General features: G+C 47.6%; 1 protein-coding gene across 3 annotated transcripts in view; it reads right to left on the bottom strand.

Annotated features, from left to right (window-relative positions):
* SRGAP3 (SLIT-ROBO Rho GTPase activating protein 3) overlaps positions 1 to 25636 on the bottom strand; it is a 266974-nt gene that overhangs the window by 71882 nt on the left and 169456 nt on the right. For all 3 annotated transcript variants that reach the window (XM_007985125.3, XM_007985127.3, XM_073009901.1), the window contains exons 4-7: positions 23667 to 23729; positions 8046 to 8231; positions 3546 to 3674; positions 1558 to 1779 (exon numbers count right to left, since the gene is read on the bottom strand). In XM_007985125.3, the coding sequence (XP_007983316.1) occupies positions 1558 to 1779; positions 3546 to 3674; positions 8046 to 8231; positions 23667 to 23729 (600 nt within the window). The remainder of the gene's footprint in view (positions 1 to 1557; positions 1780 to 3545; positions 3675 to 8045; positions 8232 to 23666; positions 23730 to 25636) is intronic.

The following is a 25636-nucleotide window of genomic DNA, read 5'->3' as shown; positions in this document are numbered from 1 at the left end:
GCAACCACCTAAGAGAAGCCAATGGGAAAAAACCTGAATGGGAAACAATCAGGGCACACTCCCATTGTGCCGCAGAAGGATGCTGCAGCAGGGCAGCTGTGAGACAATGCACTCTCACAGCTCATAGCTCTTCATCCCCCAGCACTTGACTGGGTGAGGGCTGGAGGAGGGGAAGCACCTGAGAAACGCTGTTCTCCCTCCGCCTTTTTTTTGGTTTGTTTGAGACAGGATCTCACTCTGTCACCCAGGCTGGAATGCAGTGGCGCCATCGCGGCTCACTGCAACCTCCGCCTCCCAGGTTCAAGCGATTCTCCTGCCTCAGCCCCCCAAGTAGCTGGGACTACAGGCACCTGCCACCATGCCCAGCTAATTTTTTTTTTTTTAACAGAGACAGGGTTTCACCATGTTGGCCAGGCTGGTCTTGAATTCCTGACTTCAAGTGATCCACCTGCCTCAGCCTCCCAAAGTGCTGAGATTACAGACGTGAGCCACCGCCCTCCACCTTTCATGTGGGACTCTAGTATCACCTGCGGGTTAGGCTGCTGGCAGGCATGTGCACCTCACCCCTTCCAGGATCACAGCTAGGACCACAAGGGACAGTAGGGCTCTCTGGACAGTATTAGTTATTTGCCACTGACTGGGCAACCCAAAGTTTATGGTCACCAGTGGTCACCACGAGGCCCGCATTTTCAGGTCCCGGTGATGGATCGAAAGAGTTGGAGCTGACGGCAGAGGGATGGGGCAGGCACAGCAGTGCAGCCCTGCAGAAGCAAGTGGGCAGAGCCAGGCAGAGGGTCTAGCAAATGCCATCTTCTCAGATGCCTCCTTGCCCCTCCCCTCCTAGCAGGTGCCACGGACGGCCCAGCTGAGCCTCACTGGGACCCAGACGCTGGCTGGGTCAGGGACACTGTTGGAGTGGGTTCCCCCAATGCCCAGAGGGAGCAGTGACACAGATAAGCTCAGGCAACTATTTGCATAAGGGATTTTGTAAGCCTTGGGTAACTAGTAGGGCTGTGTTGGGGCCAGTCACAAGGGCACAAGGGCCTTCTTCCCATTTGTTTTTCATTTGTTTGTTTGTTTGTTTTTTCAGAATGTAACAAGGATCTGAGCAGTACAAGCACTGAAGGAAACTCGATTGTCTGGCATATCAAAGGCTTGCAGTGTTGGAGGAAGGGAGTGCCCTGGTGGAATGCACTGGCCTGAATGGCTGTGGTGAGGCTACAGTGAGGCCCAGGCTTCCCAGGGACCTCTCCTGGGCATCTGGGGGAAGAACATGAGCCTGTGTGCAGACGGGGTCTCCCTTGGAGTCTTCTAGACATAGCTGGGAGGGGTTGTAAAGGAAGCCAAGGTGCTGCAATTCTGCATGGGGGGGCACTTGAGACAGTAAGATTAGGGTATTAGTGGTAAACTCCTCGGCTGGGGAAGCCCATGAACCAGGAGCTTGACCCCAGGCCTCGGATAGAAACTTCCTGTATGTGCAACCTGGGCTGATGTTCTGGAGCACATGGGGGAACAGAGGGAGGCAGCCCCAAGCCCGGGCTCCAGGGGGAAGCCTACCTCATCCCCCATGTGGGGCTGGAACTCGAACTTGAGTGGAGGGCAGAAGACTTGATTGCACATGTCCATGACTGTGTGCTTGTCACTTCGGGAATCCAGGTTGTCCACTGCATTCTCGATGACATCCAGTCCCTCGTGGCGAGAAGTCTCCAGATTATATTCAGCTGAGAGATAGGTCCGGAAGGTGCGGGCCAGGCTGGCATGAAAGCCCAAATCACAGCACTTGGGGAGAGGCAACAACAGAAGGTTACAGGTGAGAGCCAGGATGTGGAGGGGTGGTCACCGGCCACCACAATGACTTACAATTACCTCCCTTTCCACAGCTGAATCTTCCATCCCGGAGGCCCCAAGGCACTTTGGAATCCTACTGCACAAACCACACCACGGCCCTCAGCGGGAGTTGCGGTTGAGATTTGCGCAATAGCAGAACTAGGCTCCCTATATTCACCATCTTTCTCTTTTTTCTTTTTTCTTTTTTTTTTTTTTGAGATGGAATCTCGCTCTGTCACCCAGGCTGGAGTGCAATGGCGTGATCTCGGCTCACTGCAACCTCCGCCTTGTGGGTTCAAGCAATTTTCCTGCCTCAGCCTCCCGAGCAGCTGGGATTACAGGTACCCACCACCACTCCCAGCTAATTTTTGTATTTTTAAGAGACGGGGGTTTCACTGTGTTGGCCCGGTTGATCTCGAACTCCGGACCTCATGATCCACCCGCCTCGGCCTTCCAAAGTTCACAAGTACAAGCCACTGCTCCCGGCCCATCTTTCTCTTCTTTAGGGTGGTGTGCATGCATCCCCTCTGCCTGGAATACTCTTCTTTCAGAATTCAGTTTAGAGGTCACTTCCTCCAGGAAGGCTTCCTTGATGTTCTCCCCACTCAGAGTTGGTCAGGTGTTCCTTCTCCAGGGGTCCACATTTCCCTCTACCTCCCTCACTGTGACCCCTGCCACTTAGTATTAAAATCATCTATCAACATGTCTTTGGTAAGGTGCGCTCCCCGAGGGCCAACCCACTGGCTCCTGCACCTCAAGTTCCAGACAACAGCACGTGCTCCATTAACATATGGTAAATGAATCAATAAAAGGGCTGAAAGGGCAAAAAGGAAAGTTGAAAAGTAGGAAAGAGGAAGGTCTGTCCTTGGGCCATTTGGGAGCTCCCTCTCCTTGCGATGCTGAGAAGGGGTCTCCCTCTGGAGCCATGGGAAAAGCAGGAGCCCCCTGACTTCCCGACAGGATACACCAGGAGAAGAGCCCATCAACCAATACCGAGCCTTTACTAAGCATGGACAGGGCCAGCTCCCCGATCTGTGCAGGAAGGGGGACACAAGAGAAACAGTCCTGGCTCCTACTTAGATGACAAAGAAGCCCTCCCCAGCGCCTCCGCTCACAGTGTTCTTTCTCCCAGTCTGCTTGTCCGTGTGGCGTGTCCTGCACAGCTGGTACTTGGGAGTCAGTGTTCCATTCTCCATTTGCTTAAGCTGCCCGATTTCTCCCGAGATAACCTCCCCACACAAAGCTGATCTGCATAATTAAGTCTGTCTCATTCGCTACTTTCTTTCGCATGTATGTGTGTCTGGCTGAGAGGCCCTAGGGGCGCTAAACATATTACCAATGACATCTCCTTTACCACACTGGGAAATCCCCCAAGGCATGAACTGTGTATGGTTCACCCCTGAATCCCTCAAACCCAGCAAAGGACCTGGTGTCCAGGAAGGTACTTGGGAAGTTGGCACTGGATATACGACTGCCCAAGTCAACTGCACTGGGGCCACCAGAGGCCCATGTCCCACTCATGAAAATAGACACCACGAGGCAACACTCATTTTCCTGCTTCCAAACATTCACTGCCCCTCCCCTCCGGCAGGGCTCAAAAGACCCCTGGCTACCCCAGAATGTCAGCTAAAGACAAAGACCAGCCCCTCCTTCAGCCAGTGACGTGCGCCAGCCCAGATGTGGGCCATGCTCAGTCCCAGACTCCCCAGGGAGCTCACATCGATCAGATCGGAGACGTCATGGATGTAGTATTTGCTTATAGCTGCGTTGGTGGCTGCCAGATTGAGCAAGTAGTCATTCCGGGCCTTTGTGCATTTCAGCTTGTTTTCAGAGTACTTGGCCTGCCTCTGGAAGAAGAAAAGAGTAGACGTAAGAAAAGCCATTTAAGAGGACGGGATTTGTGATTTTTTTTTTTTTTTTTTTTTTTTTTTAGAGACAGGGTGTTGTTGTGTCACCCAGGCTGGAGTGCAGTGATGTGATCATAGCTCACTTGAGCCTTAACTCCTGGACTCAAACAATCCTCCCACCTCAGCCTCCTGAGTAGCTGGGACTATAGATGCATGCCATCACACCTGCCTAGTTTTTGTTTTTAAAGTTTTTTGGAGAGAGTGGGGTCTCACTATGTTGCCCAGGCTGGTCTGGAACTCCCAGCCTCAAGCCATCCTCTCACCTCAGCTTTCCAAGTGTTGGGATTACAGGCGTGAGCCATCATGCCCGGCCCAGTGATTTTTTTTTCTTTATAGTAACTTCCTGCCACCCCAGCCCTGCACAGACACACCTATGGAAGACCTCCAACTGCTAGATGAGGAAGGGTTGGACCTGGACTCAGGCAGCCCCTTTACATTGCACCTGCACAGCCAATGAGGACACTAGATAAGCAGCAGCCTCCGACTGTCCTTGCTAGGGTAGGGTGTAAATCAGATCCCTGGCCGGGAGCATTGGCCTATAATCCCAACACTTTGGGAGGCCAAGGTAGGCATATCACCTGAGGTCAGGAGATCAAGACCAGCCTGGCCAACAGGGCAAAACCCTATCTCTACTAAAAATACAAAAATTAGCTAGGTGTGGTGGCCCGCAGCTGTAGTCCCAGCTACTTGGGAGGCTGGGGTAGGAAAATCACTTGAACCCAGGAGGCAGAGGTTGCAGTAAGCGGAGATTGCACCGCTGCACTCCAGGTCTAAGTGACAGAAAGAGACTCCGTCTCAATCAATCAATCAATCAATCAATAAGATCCCTACCCAGCAACCTCCAGTGACAAACCAAACTGCTGCTCACGCCTGAGAAGCTCTCCATGGCCTGGTCCTGTCCACTTCTCAAGCTCTACCTTCCCCCATGCTCCCCCTCACTTGCTCAGCCTCCTTGATTCTTCCTTTAAGATGGCAAGTTCATTCCTATCTCAAGGCCCTCAGACTCATGGTTCCCTCAGCCTTGGCCTAAGGTCTTGAGGCCAGATTGGCCTTCAATAACAAGCTCATCTACCTCTCCCACTCCCTCTGCCCACCCCTGCCCGACTCTTTTCTTTATAAGCACTTCCACCACCTGAAATTGGTTTTTTTTTTTTTTCCTACCCTTTCATTTATTTGTTGATTGTCAGTGACCTCTCATTAGAAAATAAGTGGGGTTAGGGACTTGATCTGCCTTGTTCATTGCTAGGTCTGGAGCGCCCAGAACTGTCCCTGCACAGGGTAGGTATTCAGTCATTTTCAGTGACTGGAGGACAGGAGGGAGGAGGATGACTGGATGGGAGTGGTGGGGAGAGGCGGGGTGAGGTAGCCAGAGCGGCCCATCTCAGCTGGGACCCAAATGCCTCCCAGGGAGCTGCTCCTGTCTGGGCCAGCCTGAGAATGGAGCAGGAAAGAGTAAGCGGGCTGCAGAGCTGTCCTCTGCTCCTTGCAGACTGATGAGTCCCATTGCTGCGTAAAAGTCAGGTCTCTGTAAATAAATGGTTTTCCTCCTTCACCTAGACATTCTTACACCTTCCTATCCCACAGTGAGTTCTCAACCTTTTAATTCTCTTCAGAGATCTCTAACTTTTCTCCAGGGTCCTGGCAGTTACATCCTACACCAGCCATGCACCCGACCGACCCCCACACAGAGTTTTGATATTCTTGGCCTATTTCCAGTGGCCCACTATGACCATGACCCTGAGACCATGTTTAGCCCTTCATAGACTCATAAAATGTTATACCTAGGAAGGATGTTAAAGGTATTTTCGTTAAACTCATCTATTTTATAGATGAGGAAATGAGAACTGGAGAGAAGTGGCTTGCCCAAGAGCCAAGTAGCTAACCGAACTAAAAATAAAACTCTGAACTAAAAATCAGCCTCCGGACTTCCAGTCAGCACTCACTCTACCTCTCTGTTTCTCCCTATGTTGTAGTCCTATCATTCCCTGCTTGGTTATTTTATTTTATTTTTATTTATTTTTACTATATTCACAGAGTCGTACAACCATTATCATTATCTAACTTTAGAATATTTTCATCATCCCAGAAAGAAACCCTGCACCTATTCACAGTTACTCCCCATTTTCCTCTTCCTTAGCCCCTGGAAACCAATCATCTATTTTCTATTTCTATAGATTTGTCTATGCTGGACATTTCATAAATGTAATTGTACAATATGTGGCCTTTCGTGACTGACTTCTTTCGTTTAGCACATTCTTTCGTTTAGCACACTTCTTTCGTTTTCAAGGTTCATTCATGTTGCAGTGTGCGTCAGTACTTCATTCCTTTTCGTGGTTGAATAATATTCCATCACATGGATATACCACATTTTATTTTATTCAACCATTTATCAGCAGATGAACATCTGAGTCATTTCCGTCTTTTGGCTATTATGAATAGTACTGCTATTCATGTACAAGTCTTTGAATGGACATATGTTTTTATTTTTCTTGGGTGGATACCTAGGAATAAAATTGTTGAGTCACATGGTAACTTAGCCTATCTTTAACATTTAGATTGCTTTCCAAAGTGATAGAATCATTGTACATTCCCTCTAGTAGTGTGTGAAGATTCCAATTTCTCCACATTCTTATCAATACTTCCTATAGTCTGCCTTTTTTTTTTCTTTTTTTGACAGAGTCTTGCTCTATCACCCAGGCTGGAGTGTGGTGGCACAATCTCGGCTCACTGCAAGCTCTGCCTTCCGGGTTCACACCATTCTCCTGCCTCAGCCTCCTGAATAGCTGGGACTACAGGCACCCACCACTGCGCCTGGGTAATTTTTTGTATTTTTAGTAGAGACGGGGTTTCACCTTGTTAGCCAGGATGGTCTCAATCTCCTGACCTTGTGATCCACTCGCCTTGGCCTCCCAAAGTGCTGGGACTACAGGCATGAGCCACCACGCCCGGTCCTAGTCTGCCTTTTTAATTCTAGCTACCCTTGTGGGTGTGAAGTGGCATTTCATTGAGTTTGATTTGCATTTCCTTAATCATGAATGATAGAGATGATCTTTTTTTTTTTTTTTTGAGACAAGGTCTCACCTGTTGCCGAGGCTGGAATGCAGTGAAGTGATCATGGCTCACTGCCACCTCGACCTCCCTCAGGTAATCCTCCTACCTCAGCCTCCCAAGTAGCTGGGACTACAGGCACATGACACCACACCTGCCTAATTTTTCTATTTTTTGTAGCGATGGGGTTCTGCCATATTGCCCAACCTGGTCTCGAACTCCTGAGCTCAAACAATCTGCCCACCTCGGCCTCCCAAAGTGTTAGGATTAGAGGAGTGAAGCACCATGCCTGGCCCAGTCTTTTCATGTCCTTTTTGGCCACTCGTACATGCTTTTTTAAGAGCGACATTTATTCAAATTCTTTGCCTTTTTTTTTTTTTTTTTTCCATAGAGATGGAGTTTTGCCATTTTACCCAGGCTGGTCTCGAACTCCTGGGCTCAAACAATCCTCCCGCCTTGGACTCCCAAAGTGCTGATATTACAGGCATGAGCCACCGTGGCCAGACCTACAGCACTGTTTTTAACTAAATCTGGATAGGGTTTCACGATTCTCAGTCCAGCGCTCTGGGCAATTGATCAGAATTGACATGAGAGATGAGACGAATTTGCCACTCCTGTCAGATTTCAAAACTGCAGCTCAGAGAGGTGTTATAAAAGTGGCATTTTCAAAACCCAGCCCATCTGACTCCAAAGCTATAATTCCTTCCACCACACCCTACTAAAGGACTTTTCCAGAATCAATACACATGGATTTTAACTCTCTCTTCTTTGAGTTGGCAATGGCAATTTTGGAATGAGCCCTTTACCAGGTTTCCAGGTTCTGGTTCCTCTTGTTGAGATACATTCAGTAATCAGTTCCCCCCTCACCCCCAGACCCTACCCTTGGCCAGTAAATTGGCCTCTGGAACAAGCCCCTGCTCCCACTAATGCCTGGTGATTCCAGGTCATCTGAGAAGGTGCTTGCTGGGTGTGAATCTCATCACAGTTCAGCTTACTTGTGAGTTGAGCACCTCGTCTGCCTACTGACTTTAGCATTAAGTCAGGCCTAACCAGTGCTAGCAGGGGCACGTCCGGCCCTGCTTCCACTAGAACACCAATCTCCGAAAGAAGAGATACTGGCTACATTGTCCCATCCCCTGCACCCACCACCACCCCACTGGGATGTGGGGAAAAAAGGGGGAAGGCTAAGGCTGTCCGCCAAGAGCATGGCCCTCCCCTTTGTGCCCTGTCCCCAGTCGCTCCCAGCCCAGGGCCCCCACTCGCCTTCTCCTTCATCTTCTCAATCTTCTTCACAGAGCTGCGGCGCTGGGGCCGGTCCTCGTGCCGCAGCAGGTTCATGCTGAGGTCTCCGGACTTATTGAACTGCTTCTCCTCCTGCTTCTCAGCCTCCTTCAGCTTGCTTTCTGCACTGATGCTCTCTGCATGGTACATGTGGTAGGTTTTCATGACCTGGGGGCGCACAAGTAGGGGAAATCAGCACCCAGCTATGACCCAGCATGGCCCTCCCTGTTGCTCCTGGCTCCATACCAAGTTCTACGCTCTAGTTGGCCGCTGCCCTGGTCCCACAACACGCTCTGGGCACCTGCCTTCCTTTACTTTTGCACAGACTCTCTGAGGACTGGATATCATCAACAACATCATTAAACCCTAACTAAGAGCCAGGCATGGGCTAGTAAAGAGGAAATTTAAAAATAATAAATAAATAAATAAATAAGGAGGAAATTTAAAAGGGTAACCATAGCTCCAAGCATCTGGGCACTGTCAGAAGTGACAAGGCAAGCCCAGCCCTTGCTCAGCTATCCTCTCTAGCCCTGCCAGCAGTGACTGTGGCATCCCTCCCTCTCCTGTACCCAGTGCCGCAGGGATAGCCCCTCCTCACATACCCACGGGAATTGAATGGGGAACATCCTTCTTACAAACAAATCATTTTCTCAGCTGTTTCCTGAAGTACAATGGGCTGCAAATGGCTCTGTACCCAAAATGAGTAACATTAAGTAACCCAATAGATATTCTATGCTCTCTGGAATAAATTCATCCTTGCCTATAAAAACAATTCCTCCTGTAATCCCAGCACTTTGGGAGGCCGAGGCAGGAGGATCACGAAGTCAGGAGATTGAGACCATCCTGGCTAACATGGTGAAACTCCGTCTCTACTAAACAAAATACAAAAAATTAGCCAGGCATGGTGGCAGGCGCCTGTAGTCCCGGCTATTTGGGAGGCTGAGGCAGGAGAATGGCGCGAACCAGGGAGGCGGAGCTTGCAATGAGCCGAGATCATGCCACTGCACTCCAGCCTGGGTGACAGGGTGAGACTCCGTCTCAAAAAAAAAAAAAAAAAGGAAACAATTCCTATAAAGCAAATTGCACTTTGCTACTCTACTTCCATAACAGAAAATGAATATTGTTATTACAGGGGAAATTTCTGAGCCAGAAGAAATTCTAGACATCATCTAATCCAACAACCTTTCAGTTTGACAAATAGGGAAACTGAGGCTCAGAGGTGCCAAGTATCACCAAGTATCAGTGCAGAGACACCAAACTTTACATCCATGTATCCAGGATCACAAGCAAAATATAGAACTTCCGCTACACCAGAAAGATCCCTCATGCCCCTTTGCAGCCAATACCTGACCCCACTCCAACCCCAATCACAGGTTTGCCTTCTGTCGTGTGTTCAGAATCCAGTTCCATGAAATCATACAATATAAACTCCTTTGGGTCAGCCTTCTTTTTACTCAGCATAATTTTTCTGAGATTCACTGATGATGCTGTACATATCAGAACTTCTTTTTTACGGCTAAGTATTCCATTGCATGGTTATGCCACAATCTGTTTACTTAGTCATATGTCCATAGCTACTTGAGGTGCTTACAGTTTTTAGCTATTTTGGATAAAGCTGCTATGAATGCTTATGTACATTTCTTTGTGTAGACATGTATTTTTCATTTTTCTTAGGTAAATACCCAGGGGTGGGATGAAGGGTCATATGGTAAACACATATTTAACCATACTGGACATCTGGACTCTCACTTTTAATCCACCACTTTTTCTACCAGATCATCCTAGATTGTCTGTATCATTTTTTTATAAATAGAGATGGAGTTTTGCCATGTTGTCCAAACTCATCTCGAACTCCTGGGCTCACGTGATCCTCCTGCCTCAGCCTCCCAAAGTGCTGGTATTACAGGTGGGAACCACCACACCCAGCCCTTAATGAATTTCTTTAATTCATTACCACTTTCTGAGCAGACATCAATACTTTTAGTAGCGTGAACACTGACTGGGCTGCTCCATACCAATAGCATTTTTGCTGGTCCCCAACTAGAAATGTACTTTTCTTTTGCAATGCCAAATGTATGACCATCTTTCTATGCTAAGAAACTTCTGGAATCCATGGCTCCTGGGCCTTGTTCATTCTCTTCTGTGGTTTGGATTACTATAACAGCTAATAGAATAAAGGCTTCCCCCTGGGAATGAAATGTGCTCCTATCTAACCAAGCCCTGTAAGTTGGAGAACTCAGAATGAATTCCTGGTCAACCCTAAAATCTTATTCCTTGTCATTTGAAGTGCTGTGAAGTGAGTTTATTAGAATGAGGAATTCTGTGCCTTTTTTTTTAAGACAGTTTCACTCTTGTTGCCCAGGTTGGAGTACAGTGGCACGATCTCGGCTCACTGCAACCTCCACCTCCTGGGTTCAAGTGATTCTCCTGCCTCAGTCTCTCAAGTAGCTGAGATTACAGGCGCCCGCCACCACACCTGGCTAATTTTTATATTTTAGTAGAGATGGGGTTTCACCATGTTTGTCAGGCTGGTCTTGAGCTCCTGATCTCAGGTGATCCACCCGCCTCGGCCTCCCAAAGTGCTAGGATTACAGATGTGAGCCACTGTACCCAGCCTCTGTGACTTTTATCATTAAATCACAGCACTGATTCATTGCTCAGAAAGTTCCCTTTGCCACAGCCCAGGAGTCAATGTGGCAACATCTATTGCAGACCATAGAAGGTAGGAATATGGACAAATGTCTGGGTTGAATCCTGATGCTCCCACTCGCCAGCTGTGTGGCTTTGGACAAGTCACACAACCTCTCTGACCTCTGCTTCCTCATATGTAAAACACGGATAATAATAGCACCTACTTCCTAGGCTGCTTGTGAGCACTAAATGAGTCAGTTTCTGTCAAGTGCTGAGAACAATACCTTCCACAGAGTAAGAGCCATGGAGGTATCTATCAGGTGCTACCACCACCATCATCATCATCATTATCATCCCTGATTTGGGTTCAGGGTTTAAGAACCTTAAACATGCTCACTTGGAAATGCTTACAAGCTCTGGAGAACATTAACTAATGTAAAAAAAAAAAAATATATATATATATATATAATTTTTAAGCCATGTTTCTCCCTTCTTTTTTTATCCTAAAAATCTCCCAGACTTGTAAAACAATACCAAGATTTAAAATGCAGTCAACTTTTCTTCGTGGGTCTTGGTGGAAAGATTGCTTCTCTGCATTCCATCCATTTTTGTTCATTTGCAATCTCTCTAAGACTCCTAAAAACCCCCTTCTTGCTGATTTCATCCTCTCTGTATGCCAGTTCCACCAAGATCACATCCAAATAACTCAACGGACCAGAAAATGTGCCATATTGATGCGTTCTCGACATCTAGTGGCCAAAAGCGGTGACTGCAGACTTGCAGATAATCAAAGCAGGTGCCTATTTTGATGATCTTCATGCCTTGGTTTAAAGGACACTGGGGCCTGTCGGGGCGGTGGCAGCAGGAAGAGCATCAGGATAAATAGCTAATGCATGTAGGTGATGGGCCGATAGGTGCAGCAAACCACCATGGCACACGTTTACCTGTGTAACAAACGTGCGTGTCCTGCACATGTATCCTGGAACTTAAAATAAAAATAAAATAAATGAGTCCATTGAGTCATTTGGATATGGTCTTGGTGGAACTGGCATACGGAGAGGATGAAATCAGCAGGAAGGGGGTTTCTAGGAGGTTTAGGGAGATTACAAATGAGCAAAAATGGATGGAATGCAAAGAAGAAATAAAATATTATAAAACAGGTGTGGCTAAAGGGTGGGAACACATGTCGCAGCTGTCTCCAGGACCCCACCTTCCCCCTTCGACATGTCCCTCCACATCCACAGACAACCCTGGTTTCTTTGCCTCACCACCATATTGCTGGTGTTTTTCATGTCTGGATCCCATCCCTGTCTGCGTTCAACGATTCCTGCTACATCTCCTTTTTCTATTTTGGCTTCTGAGTCTGCCTGCCTCGCCACGAATCTGTCATCTGCGCTGGGTAGTTCAGGGGAAAAGACAGCCTTTCTATTTACAGCTAGATCTTCCTGTCCAATCACCATGCATCCATCCACTCACTCAAGGTCAGCAGCCCAGCTGGGTGTTCTCAATTCGCACATATCCTTTGCCTAGTTTTCTTTTTTTATTTTCTCTCCCTTTACATCATTTTCTACTCTTCTTGAGCCACAGAGTACTCTTCCTGTGCTCTGACAGGCCAGACTTCCCAGGATAGCCTCTAAACTTCATTCCAAAAATCCTATGCTTGGAGAAGATAACCCACATACCCTGGGGCCAAACTCCCGTGATCTACTTGATTCCTGATTCCAAGAATAACAGTGAACTCCACTGCCCAGGGTCACTTATGACAGCTGCCACCAAAGAGTTCACCTGGAGGTTTCTCTGAAAGGATTCTCTTTGTACCCAGAATCCTCTAGATGTTTTTATTTAATTCCCTGATACATGGGCTTCAGCATGAATGGTCCTTAGCTCAATAGATGAGAACAGTTAGCCCAATATTGCCAGTCCAGGATGCATTAAATAATATTTAACCTTATCTATTACTTCAAAGTTTGCAAACCTCTTTCTAGGAGCCCTTCTAGTGAAGGAACATTTCAATGAGTCCTTTCCCCAAACCTGGGAGGCAGTGTGATGACAGTAACAACAATGATAGCAGCTAGCATCTATTGAGCACTTACTACATGCCAGGCCTTGCTTTATGCATTTTACCTATATTAACTCATTTATTTCTCACAAAACCCCTATGAGATAGGCATCCTATGATCCCTGCTTTATAGATGAGAAAACCATGGCCCAGAATAGGTCAGTAAGTTTCTCTAGGTGAAAAACTGGTAAGTGGAGTCAGGGTTCAAAGCCAAGGTGGCTGACCCCACAGCCTGGGCCTACTGAACACATGCTTGTTTTGCTTCCCCTATACCCCTTTCTCAACTGTAAAACAGGGGTGAAAGGCTCCTCCAGCCCACTGGAATTAGGGAGACTTGGTTTTGAGACTCAGCCTTCCCACTACTTGCTGGGTGGCTGTGGAGAGGCGTGTCCTTTCCGTGCCCACTTGGTGAAGATCAGAAGGGGGTAGATGGGGAAAGTGCTCTGTCAACTGCAAATTGTCAAGTGACCAACTGCCAGCAGCAGCGTGCCTGGGGCTGGGAAGGGGCAGAGGCAGAAGCAGGAGCTCAGCTGAGGCCAAATCACCGAACTGGGGATGTCTGAAGGGCCCCTCAGAGGTACCCATCCGCTTGATGCCAGGTAATGTGTTCACTTTCCAGCCCTCCAGACCCTATTCAGGGAGTCTAGGGAAGGACCTCGTAGGGACGTGTCACTTAAGATCACTATTCTTGGACCCAGTTCAGTTGCATGTGTTCTCAGAATGTAAGGGCCAAAAGGTCCTCCATAACTCTTGGTGTCCTAGCCCCTCACTTAAGGAAATGGAGGCTCAGAAATAGCAAGAGTGAGCTGAGCGTGGTGGCTCACGCCTGTAATCCCAGCACTTTGGGGCCAAGACGGGCGGACCACAAGGTCAGGAGTTTGGGACCAGCCTGGCCATCATAGTGAAACCCCGTCTCTACTAAAAAAATACAAAAATTAGCTGGGCGTGGTGGTGGGCGCCTGTACTCCTAGCTACTCAGGAGGCTGAGGCAGGAGAATCGCTTGAACCCAGGAGGCAGAGGTTACAGTCAACCGAGATTGTGCCACTGCACCCCAGCCTGAGCGACACAGTGAGACTCCATCTCAAAAAGAAAACAAAGAAAAGAAAAGAAAAGAGCAAGAGTGCTGTCCAAAGTCACACAAAAAGCCAGGCAGAGCTGGAACTGCAGGCCGGGTCTGCTGCCCGCTAAGCATTGCCTCTTCTGGTAATTACACTGCTTTTTGCTTTGCACACATTGCCTTTTGCCTCTTCCCTGATCCTCAGATTCTGAAAACAGCGAAGTTTTATCTGCACCATCTTTCAGCCCCTCATTTAAATGCAAAAGAAGGCAAACAGAATCTGGAAGTTAACAGCATCCATAAAGGGACACCTGGGGCAGGATAAGGATCAGTTGTTAGAAAACAGCTTCTCAATGTTGCAGTCCCTGTGTGCTTCTTCCACCATGCAGACAGGGCTGTCCCTGGGCACAGTGGCTCTCTGCTTCCAGCATTTGTGTATGGGTGAAACCCTAGGCTAGTGCATGACCAAGACTTCCTTGAAGGAAAAGAGAAGCAAAGTCCTGAGGCCAGGATCTTGTTCATGATAGTATTCTCTGTACCAGAGCAGAGCCTGTTACTCAGCAAGTATCAATATATATTTGCATGAATGAATGACTCTGGTTGGACTGGCTGGATCAACGGATCAAAAGATCAATGGATCAATGAATATGGCTGAATAGATGGGTAGATGGATGAATGGACAGATGAACAGATGGGTGGGTGGGTGAATAAATGCAGGGATGGGTAGATAGAAGGGAGAGTGGATGAAAGGGAGAAAGGAAGAGAAGAAGGCAGGGAGGGAGGGTAAAATGAGGGAGGTACAGTTCTATTGCCTTTGTTCTGCTGAGCATAATTGGAAGTAGGGAGATAGCTGTACCCGTCAATCACTAAATATTTATTGAGCAGTTCATTATGTGCCAGGTACTATGCTAGGTAAAACTACAGTGTGGAAGACATGCAGGTCGCCACCCTCATAGGATCCACACTGTAGTAGAGATACAGGCAATTGCACAAGTGATGATCACATGGTGTGATAAGTGCAATGATGAAGGGAGTCCTAGGCACTATAGGAAGGTTTCCTGGAGGAAGTGACATCTAAACTGAACACTGCAGGAAGAGTAGCTGTTAGATGGGTGAGCAGGTCTTGGGGTGGGGTGGAGTGTCCCAGGCAAAGGGAGCAGAGTGAGCATTAGCCCAGGGGAGCAGGAGGCAAACAGGACTGAGGAGCAGCTGATAGCTGGAGGAACACCAGGTATGTCTCAGCACCAGCCAATGGAACCACTTCCTCATCCTCCCCCAGGGACTCCCCCTCAGTGGACATCTGTTGTTTTTCTCTGCCCAGATTCATCCAGTCTTCCTTCTTTGGGAACAGCCCCCCTAATTTTATTTTGAGGAAATCCCCCAAATTCCCCTCCACTATTCTCAGTACATGTGGTTCATGGGAAGCTGACATCACCCTGCAATCCTGGGGTGGCCATGAGACCCTGGCCTGGCCAATCCACAAACTTATATTCATCTGACTATAGGAAGCTCAGCTAGGCCATTAGATGCTACCCTGGGGCTTTGCTGGAAACACTGGGAAGGGAGTGTTCTCTTTCCACTGGAGGATGGGGAGAGGCTAATGGGAGGAGAATTTGTAGTACTAGGGATCACCTTTGTCACCATATGGGAGAAGCTTGCCAGATCACAAAGTCCACGTAGAGGAAAACAAACCAGAAATGGGAGACTGATTCCCAAAGGTGGATAAATGGATGGATGGATGGATGGATTGATGGATGATGGATGATGGATGGAGGATGGATGGATGGATGGATGGATGGATGGATGGATGGATGGATGGATAGATAGATAGATGGATGGATGGATGGATTGGAAAGAGTGGGGAAGGAAGGTAGGAAGAGAGGGAAGGAGGGAAAAGGGTAAAATGGGGGAGACATAGTTCTACTGCCTTTGATCTAGTGAGTATATTGGTGGGGAGAACAGCTACACCTTCAATTATTAAATATTTATTTATGTGTCAGGTACCATACCAAATGCACTACAGTCAAAATAGAGTATAGAAGATAGATGGGGTCTCCGGTCTCACAGAATACATGCTGTATTGGTGAGACAGACAAATCAGTGTGTGAGCCCCTGGATCCAGCTAGACTTGAGCGACATGTTCATGTGATTCAATAGAGTGTCATTTTTATCTAAGCCAGTTTGCACTGGATTCCAGTCCCTTGCCACTAAATGAATCCTAAAAGGCAGACTTCTTTCCCTTTGAGCCTCCCCAACTACCCATATCAGTCCTGATCCCAATCGGCCAGGCTCAGTGCCGTGACTCAGGAGCAGTGCTGACTGGGCGGAGGCTCCCTCCCACATCCCAGGTGCTGCTTCTCACCACTCTAAGTGCTGCTCCTTCTGCCCCTCTCTGCACCCAGGAACTGTCGACTGTTGATCAGATATCATCTCTTCTCTGGCGCCTTCCTGATGCTCAGGAGATTTCATCACCCCCTCTTCCAAGTTCCCTCACACTGTCGTATCCCCACTAAGACACCCATCATAGTGTACAGCCACATCTCATGGTCTGGATATGCTGATGATCAATACATGTATTCTTAGTGAACGGGTGTCTGGGCAGGACAGCAGAAAGAGAGGGGAAGGTTACCTAGAGGGAAACCTCTTCCGTTCTGCTTAGGACCAGTTCCATCCCTGGATGACACTGTGCACACACCCTGGCTGGCAGGCTGTGAGAGCCCCGAAGAGCTGCCTTGCCCTGAGTCTGAGCCAAGACCATGGTCTCCCTTCCAGGGCACAGTGGCATGAAGATCAAAGCCTGGCGGGAGCCTCAGTATTCCTCAAACTCCATACCTTCATTCCACAGACAGCGTAAACCGAATGCCAGAGCCCCACTATCTGGCACTGGGTCAGTGTTTCCACTTGTGACAGCAAGGTGACTTTCAGTGTCTTGGGAAGGAAACACTGCCAAACTGGACGCTAGTAACATAGCAACCGAGGTGATATGGGGATGGAGGAAGAGTCAGGAGATACACTTCTCTCTGTACCTTCTGGCACTGTTTACTTTTATTAACCCCTTTCACCTCTCTGAGGATCCTTCCGATTACATCAGGAGGAAAAACCAGTCGGTGCCCACACATCTTCAGAGCTTCTCGCCTGCCACTCCGGCAGGCACAAGCTTGAATGCACAACACTGCTTGATTTTCACTTAACTAACAGAATGCTTCTATTTATACCAAACTGTGTTTCATCTGCTAATGTGAAGTATCATTTCCTTCCACAATAAATGCCGGTTTGTAGTTTATTTTTTAACTTTAAATTTTAATTTGTTTAAGATGGGGTCTCACTCTGTCCCCCAGGCTGGAGTGCAGTAGTGCAATCACAGCTCACTGCAGCCTTCACCTCCCAGGCTCAGGTAATCCTCCCACCTCAGCCTCCCAGGTAGCTGGGACTATAGGTACCTGCTAACATGCCTCGCTAATTTTTTGGGTGCGTGCACAGTGTCATCCAGGGATGGAACTGGTCCTAAGAAGAACGGAAGAGGTCATAATGCCACCTACCTCAAAGGGTTATGATGAGGATGAAATGGATCAGTACATGCAAAGCATTTAGACCAGCCCCTGGCCTTCAATAAGCACTGTACATGACTGGAGGCTCTAGTTATTCATGAGATGAAACAATCTCCAAAATATACCTACAAAAGCAAAGCAAGATGCAGAATAATAAGTACAGTTGTCACCACTTGCATAAAACAGGAATGTGTGGGATATGCCCAAATGTGTGTGCTGATTGATGGACAAAGGATCTCTGGAAGAAGACATGGCTAAACTGGACACTAGTAACCTAGTAACTGAGGTTATATGGAGATGCAGGAAGAGTCAGGAGGCATGCTTCTTCCTATGTACCTTCTTTTATTGTTTAATTACTATCTTATTTATTTTTTAAACAAGTGTATGTATCTTCTACTTCTAAATTCAAATATTAAACAATTTTTTAAAAAAGGAAAGTTGTCCAGTTCAAGTATGGAGCCAGCATCACAGACAGCAGGCCTGGAGGATGGGAAATGAAGGAGGAGGTGGTTTCACGTTTTCCAGCAAAACATTCTTAGGGCTCTGGCTGGCCCAGTGGAGATGGGGAATGGAGAAGAAAGATTCCAAACTATGTAGGAAAAATATTTATGCCTCATTTTTTCATAAAAGACACAATGACTCAGGACTCAGGTTTGCTAGGCACTGGGCTATACTCTATGCCAATCACTCTCCCCAGAATAATCCAGACAAATGAACTGGCAGCAACCCCATGTTCCAGGGAGGGACTGGGCTCAGAGGGTTTGTGTGGCAGGGCCTTCAAGTCAGGCCCAGCTGACTCTAAAACCTGTGCTCTTCCAGCACACAGGGCTGCTTTCCACTAATTACCTAACACTGGGGAAGCTTAAAAAGGGAGGGGAGGTCAACTTAAAGAAATATATTCAGTAAATGACAGAGGGCCCATGATAGGATGAAGCTGTGGGGCTGTACCTGAATGTCATCCTAGAAAGACAAGCAGTGAGCCCAGGGTGGAGCTGGGACCAGAACTTGGGCTCCTGGGCGTCCAGTCTGAGCTCTCTCTACCACCCCCATGTCTCAGGGCAGTCATGAGGAGGGAGACACCTGTGCCAAAACTTGCCTGTTGGCCCAGAGCTGATGTCATATCCCTGAGCCCACACACAATCAATTGAGGCTTGAACAAGTAAAAGGTAAAGTGATTCATGGCTCCAGTTAGGGTCTACCTGTGACCAGCTGCCGCTAGGTATGAATGGACACTCCTCAGGCCCTCCCCACATGGCAAAGAACAAAGTCACTGGGCCTCTCCTGCAGCCCTGGACTTGGAAGGCCGGCCCACAGCTTGCAGCAGAGCTGCTGAACACAGAGGAAGAGATAGGTGGGGGGATGCTGGATGTTCACCAGTTACTGACACACATGTATTTCATAATCTAGAGATATACTGAAAATCTGAACACATTTTTAGCCAAATAGTGAAAACACAGTGGGGTTTATAGTTTGTGAGTTGTTTTGTTTTGATTTGCCTCTTCTAGAAGGATTGCCATACTGGTCCACATTCTTCACCTCTGCCCTTTTTCTCTCCCAGGCCAATACATGAACGAAAGCTATATTGTGTCAGGCTGATGGGAGTTCGAGAGAAAAGAAGTGGAGTGGGATACATGTGTGTGCATGCTTGCATGTATGTGTATGTACATGCATGCATGTGAATGTGCATATGTGCTACTGTGTGGTCCATGCCAAACTGCATGTGCAGGTATGCAAATGTGTATGTGTGCACATGTGTGCACAAACACTCATGCTAGCATGCTTTAGAAAGGAGGGAGCCTCAAGGTGCTAAGGACTGAGCAGATAAGGACTGGGTGATAAGGACTAGGCTTATTGAGTGAATGAATGAATGAATGAACAAAATACCCAGCCTTGTAGTCTCCTCTGCATCCTTCCTAGCCCCAGAGAGAGATAAGCCTTTTCTCTAAAGCAAGTGATGGGTGGCCTTTAGCATTTATCTCCACCATCATTACACCTGTAGGACCCTCTGAACAGACCACCACCACCTCCCTTACAGAACTTCAAGAAGAAAAAAAGCGGAGCTTACTGGAAAATCCTTTCTCTGCAATATTTGTTCCTCAGTGACTGTGGTAATGACCCTGGGGCTGAGGGAGGAGGGGGACTGTAGACTTGTATAACCAGACATGGTAACTAGAAAGTGCTCAAAAGAAATCCCTAGCAATGAAGCATGAATTTGGGACACATAGTGCCGCCAGCAGCTGGGTGGCTGGAGTGAACTGTTTGCAAAGAGGACTGTGATCATTACTGGCATGGCTGCAGGCATGGCCCTTCGCATTGTGACTCTGCAAGGGGAGGGGGGCTTGCTTTTCTAACCCAGAACTCTGGGCTTGGCTGTGTAACTTGCTTTGGCCAATGGGATATTAGCAAATATGACACAAGTAGAAGCTTGAAAAGTGCTTGCACATTGGGGTTTGCTCACTTTGGACTCTTTTTCTTTTTTTAATTGACCAGAAAACTGCAACCACATGAGTGGCCCCAATTGAACCCTGCCCAAATTGCTGACCCACAGAATTATGAGCACGGAAAATGGTAGTTGTTCTAAGTCACTGTGTTTTGAGGTAGTTTGTTATGCAGCAACTGATAACTGATACAAAGGCTTTAAGTAAGTCACTTCCCTGTGCCTCCATTTCTTTATCTGTAAAAATGTAAGAGTGTTAATTAAATAATATATATACAATACCTAATACAGAGTGAGATGCATCATAAGCACTCATGAAGTGGCTACAGATGTTAGGATCATCCCTGTTTGGCAACAAAGAGAAGGAACGTCAACGAGGTTAATTGACTTGGCCGACTTGGTAAGTGGTACAGCAGGAATTGAAACCCAGGTCTGTCTGTGATCAGTGTGCACTGCTGTGATCCTACGTTGCCTTCCCTGTTGAGAACTCCCTCTCTCTTCCTCTCATTCCCTCTGCTTCTTTAATTCTTACCCATCCAAAGGCACCAAGCTCAAAGCTCACCCTGGAACACAGTAGCCCACTTTTCTGAATCTTTTTTCTTCCTGTTCTCCCTCCCTCCCTCCCTCCTCCTCTCAGTCCATCTCTCACACATGTGCATCTCCCTCAACTAATACACACCCATCTCCTCCTATGTGTGTGCATGGCTGGCGGGGGGCTCTGGGCACACTGTGGGGAACAAGGTCCAGCCCCACAGAGCTCATGGGCAAGTTACACAGCCAAGCCCAGAGGTACCTCCCCTGCGAGCCCATGTGTCCAGCACATACTAGGCTCTGACTTGTGTTGTATCAACAGTTCACACACTACTCTTTTTTAAAATTATTATTATTATACTTTAATTTCTAGGGTACATGTGCATAACATACAGGTTTGTTACATAGGTACACATGTGCCATGTTGGTTTGCTACACCCATCAACTCATCATTTACATTAGGTATTTCTGCTAATGCTATCCTTCTCCCAGTCCCCCACCCCCTGACAGGCCCCGGTGGATCACACACTACTCTTATCTCTCTGCCCAGATTCCAAACTCCTTAGGAGTAAGACCAGTTTCTTTCATGTTTTTCATCCCTCCCTCCTCCCTCCTTTGCTTTAATGAGCACACTGGAAGCACCAAGGATGTACAAGACTCTGACAGAGGCAGACTCTGAAATGTTCACAATCCCCCACTGTGCCCTACTGCAGCTCTGGGCCCACAGCATGTGGACCCAAATGCTTGAATTTAACTGAGTTTCTGAGTAACTACTGAAGACTCTGTGTGTAGTCAACAAATGATCTTCACGGGGGGTATGCTGGTACCATGAGGATCCCACTCTTCCACGTGCAGCCAAAGGAGAATGCTGGGGACCATTCCTCCTCCACTAGCTCCTGGTGACCCTCACCAGGCTGCTGTGGAAATGGCAAGGCATGGCTCATCCTGCTGGGGCCTCAGCCATCCTGCCTGGCCTGTGTCTCCAATACCAGCAGCATTTCCGTCCAGCCATCCTGCCCTGCAGCCAGCACAGGGAGGTGTGCATGGAGCACCTGCTGGATTCAGGCCACTGTGCTGGGCACTGGGACCTCGAAGGACACAGAGAGATGACACTGTCCTCCTGATCTCTGACCACCACCTGGCCTTGTCCAGTCTACAAACCACAGAAAGAGGACCAGTCCCGTTTGTCACAGGTGAAACCGACAAGTGAAGGGACTTGCTCAAGGCCACACAGTTGGGTTCAAATGGAGCCTTTGGGCCTTTCAAGCAGTGTTTCTCAGCCAAGACCTGACTCCCGGGGAGTTCACACTCCAACATGTTGGAAGACAGGATATAGACAATAAAGATACAAGAGATTTTGGTACATCTGCCATAGGAACTTGAAGCCGAGAGGTAACAACATTCTGAAGGTGGTGGGGTTTGGTCTGAGTTTGAAAAATGAGCGTGACACTAACAGGTAGGTATAGACAGCAGGGACTGCAGGGGAAAAGCAGCAGAGGGGGAAGGTATTTGGTGTAAATAGAGGGCACCAAGAAGAGGAGCCTTGCTGGAGGTCACAGCAAAAGTTAGAGACCTAGGTGGGGATGACTGGGGGGTCCCAGGACATTGGGGCTAAGTTGTTTTGACATTGTGGAGGAAAGTGACCCAAAGTGGAGCCTGAGGAACATAAAAAGGACTTAGACTGGGGAGCACCTGGTCTAGCCAAATTCGCTGCAGAATTCTAAGCAGGACAATCCCATTCAGTTACCAGGCTTGCATTATTTATCACCACCCTTCCCCCCACCGTGAGTATGTACAACAGCCTACTTCACAGCCATCAAGGAGGAGCCAATGATGGTGATGATGATGATAGTGATGCTCAGAACTTCTGATACAGAATGCTCTTCTTTTCTCTTTGTTCTGAGCATGCATCGCATATAGGATCTCCTTTAATTCTCACAAGGATGTACACTAAGCAGGTACTAGTATTTCTACTTAACACCTGGATTTGAACCCAGATCTCCGGCTTCAGAATCTGTGCCTTAACCCAATAGGCTGTTCTGCCCCCCAGTGACCAGCTGATGCAAAGCAATATGTATTCTCAAGCAGCAATTCTTCCTTTACCCTAAGAATGACCCAAGTAAAAACTATCCACAGCTCAAGTTTTGCTCCTTAATTTGGAATCACAGAATTAAAAGTTTCAACTTTTATCTAAGAACTCTCACCCCCATTTTACTGATTGGGAGACTGAGGCCCAGGAAAAATAATGCCTTGCCTAGAGTTCCATAGCTTGCTGGGATCTGAGGCAGGCTTTCTGACCTGAGGTCCAGGCCCTCCCACAAAGGCTCTCAGTGCCTCTGAAGAATTTACCACCTGCTGGCCACACAGGATATAAACATAGAAAGATAATAAAACTGAACAGAAGGGGCTTCTCACAGCCTGCTGTTCTTTCTCCTCATACCAGGGATTTTCAAATTCAATTTTAGCAGCAGATTCTCCCCAACACACAAACACACTTTTCACGAAATGCTATATAGGGCACCTATCTATTTAAAACATAACCATTCTCCACTGTTCTGATTGGGGTAGGGTTGAGGGGCCTGGAGCTCTATCTGCTGGGTCTACCCACCCCACTTCCCACACCTCTCCATGGGGTCCCCACACTCCTCTCGAGGAAGCCGTAGGCTCCCCAAAACACAGTCCGAAAGTCCCTGCATCATCGCTTCATGTGTTTGTGTCCCCATTCACTCACCTTCTTAGATTCTAAAACTCATCTCAAGCACAGTTAGATACTGACTCCAAGCAGGTAACAAGGTCAGCTGTGGACCACACTGTGATGTTCTGAAATTATGCCTTGGAGATGGCAAGGCAGGCTCACCCCATAGCCTCACGTGATCTTGGAGTCGTGCTCCATTTTGCAGATGCAAATACTGAGACCCAGACAAACTGCCCACCTGCCTATGGTCCCGCAGCCGGTAAGGAAGGGCCTCCACTGGAGCCTGTGCTGCCTGACTCCAAAACCTACATCCCCGCCTTCAGGAGCCTTCACACTCACACTCCCATGGCCTTGACTTTGTGCCCTCTGTTCTTGCAGGTAGCACATCCACAGCTGCAGGTCGCTTGAATCTCTCGTGAACTTTGACAAACTAGACAAGCCCAGGCCCTACCCCAGATGTACAGAATCAGAAGCTGAGGCTGTGAGTCATTACATCCTGACATGATGACCCACTGTCACTCAGCATAAAACACAGCGAAAAAGGCCTGAGGTCATTCCAGACCTCCGTTTTGCCTCCCTTCAGCTCTGGTGATGAAGACAGAAGACCCAATCCCAAAACAGCAGTGAGCCTAGGCAGAACTTACTGTGTAGAGCTCGTTGGTCACCTTCAGGAGCTCCTCGTGCATCTGCAGGCCAATCTCCTTGCTCTGGAATATGGAAGAACAAATGTCAGCAGGGGAGAAGTTTGCTGGCTACATTTACCAATCTCTTTTCAAAAGGGAAAGGTCAGGAATGTTTCGGGTGGGGTTGGAAGGGGTACATAAATCAGCATAAATTTCATTGATCTACATGTAAATTCCTCAACTTATGTCCACGAAACAAACCCATAGAGAGAGGTTCCTTGCACATGGGATTCCCTGGTCATATGAGTTGGGGAACCCTACACATCACTTCCCTACCACAGTGACTCCCAGTGACAGCAGCATACTAAAGATGTGAGGAAGACCCACAGAACTTTTCTTTAATTCTATGTGTCCTAAGCTGGTATAACTGGAGTCTGAGCTTCTTGTACAATTCTCATGAATGGCTAGAGAGTAGGGTTCCACAGAACACACTTTGAGAAACAATGACGTGGCATCCCAATTCCTCTTGAGAGTAAACGATAATTCTCAAGTCCTCCAGGAAACATCTCAGGTCCTCCAGAACATGAGTCTCCAGCCTTCAGGCCACAGATCAGTCCGTGGCCCATTAAGAACCAGGCCGCACAGCAGGAGGTGAGTAGAGGACAAGAGAGCATTTCCACCTGAGCTCCACCTCCTGTCAGATCAGTGGTGGCATTAGATTCTCATAGGTCCTTGAACCCGGTTGTGAACTGCGCATGTGAGGGATCTAGGTTGCACGCCCCTTATGAAAATCTAATGCAGGATGATCTCTCTCTGTCTCCCATCACCCCCAGATGAAACCATGTAGTTGCAGGAAAACAAGCTCAGGGCTCAAACTGATTCTACATTACAGTGAGTTGCATAATTATTTCATTATATATTACAATGCAATAATATAGAAATAAAATACACAATAAATGTAATGTGCTTCAATCATGCCAGACCATTGCCCCACCCTGATTCAAGGAAAAATTGTTTTCCACAAAACTGGTCCCTGGTGCCAAAAAGGTTGGGGACCACTCTCCAGAAGACATTTCCTGAAGGATTGTCTTCTTTGACTGAGAATCAGCAGCTGGCACCCACTTGGACATAGCCTTCTTAGCTTTCCAGGACTGGTTACAACAGATGTCCTAACCTTAGTTTGACTTCAAATTTCAGCTTGGCCCTCACCTGTGCTGGTCCCCTGGTCTGCCTAATCTTGTCTTACTACTGCCTGGATCCTGACACAGTGGCAGGTCCACACTGTCAAGGTGTCTGTTCCAATGAGGGACAGGAGCAGTACAGGTTGGCAGAAAGGCCTTGGGGGCACAAGGCAAAAGATCTAGCATCTCATTTCCACTGTTTTACCAGCTGGCTGTGTAGCCTTGGAGAATCACTTCCCCCTTTGAGCCTTAGCTACCTCACCTATCAAATAAAAAGCTTAAACTAAAACAATATTCTCCAAAGCATGGTCTGAAGATCACTGCTATATGCTATGCTGAAAAAGGGGGGCAGGAGCTGCTAAGACTACATGCATTTGGGAAAAAAGCTAGTTGAACAAAGGTAGACAACTTTTCTTAATACAGGACTTCTCAGTGCCTTTAATGTCCTTCCTTGCATGCAGATTTTCTAAGAAGGAGGTGTAGTATGCAGTTTCATTGACCACAGTCCTGTGGCTTTCATGATATTTAAGGACACAATTCAGAATTGGCTTTCATGATATTTAAAGACACAATTCAGAAAACAATGAGAAAATTATCTCTAGGTTCCATGCAACTTGAAGAGTCTAGAATTCTTTGTTACTTTATGATTGTGATTATGATTTTGGTAAATATTCTCTGCTATAATCTGAATGTTTGTGTCCCCCTCAAAATTCCTATTTTGAAATCCTAACCGCCAATGTGATGGTATTAGGAGGTGATGTCTTTGGGAAGTGATTAGGTCATAAGGGTGGAACCCTCAGGAATGGGACT

Source organism: Chlorocebus sabaeus, chromosome 22, assembly GCF_047675955.1.
Source record: "Chlorocebus sabaeus isolate Y175 chromosome 22, mChlSab1.0.hap1, whole genome shotgun sequence".
In the NCBI taxonomy this organism is placed as follows: Eukaryota; Metazoa; Chordata; class Mammalia; order Primates; family Cercopithecidae; genus Chlorocebus; species Chlorocebus sabaeus.
The sequence above is the reverse complement of the archived record's forward strand: the minus strand, read 5'-3'. Positions and strand labels throughout refer to the sequence as shown.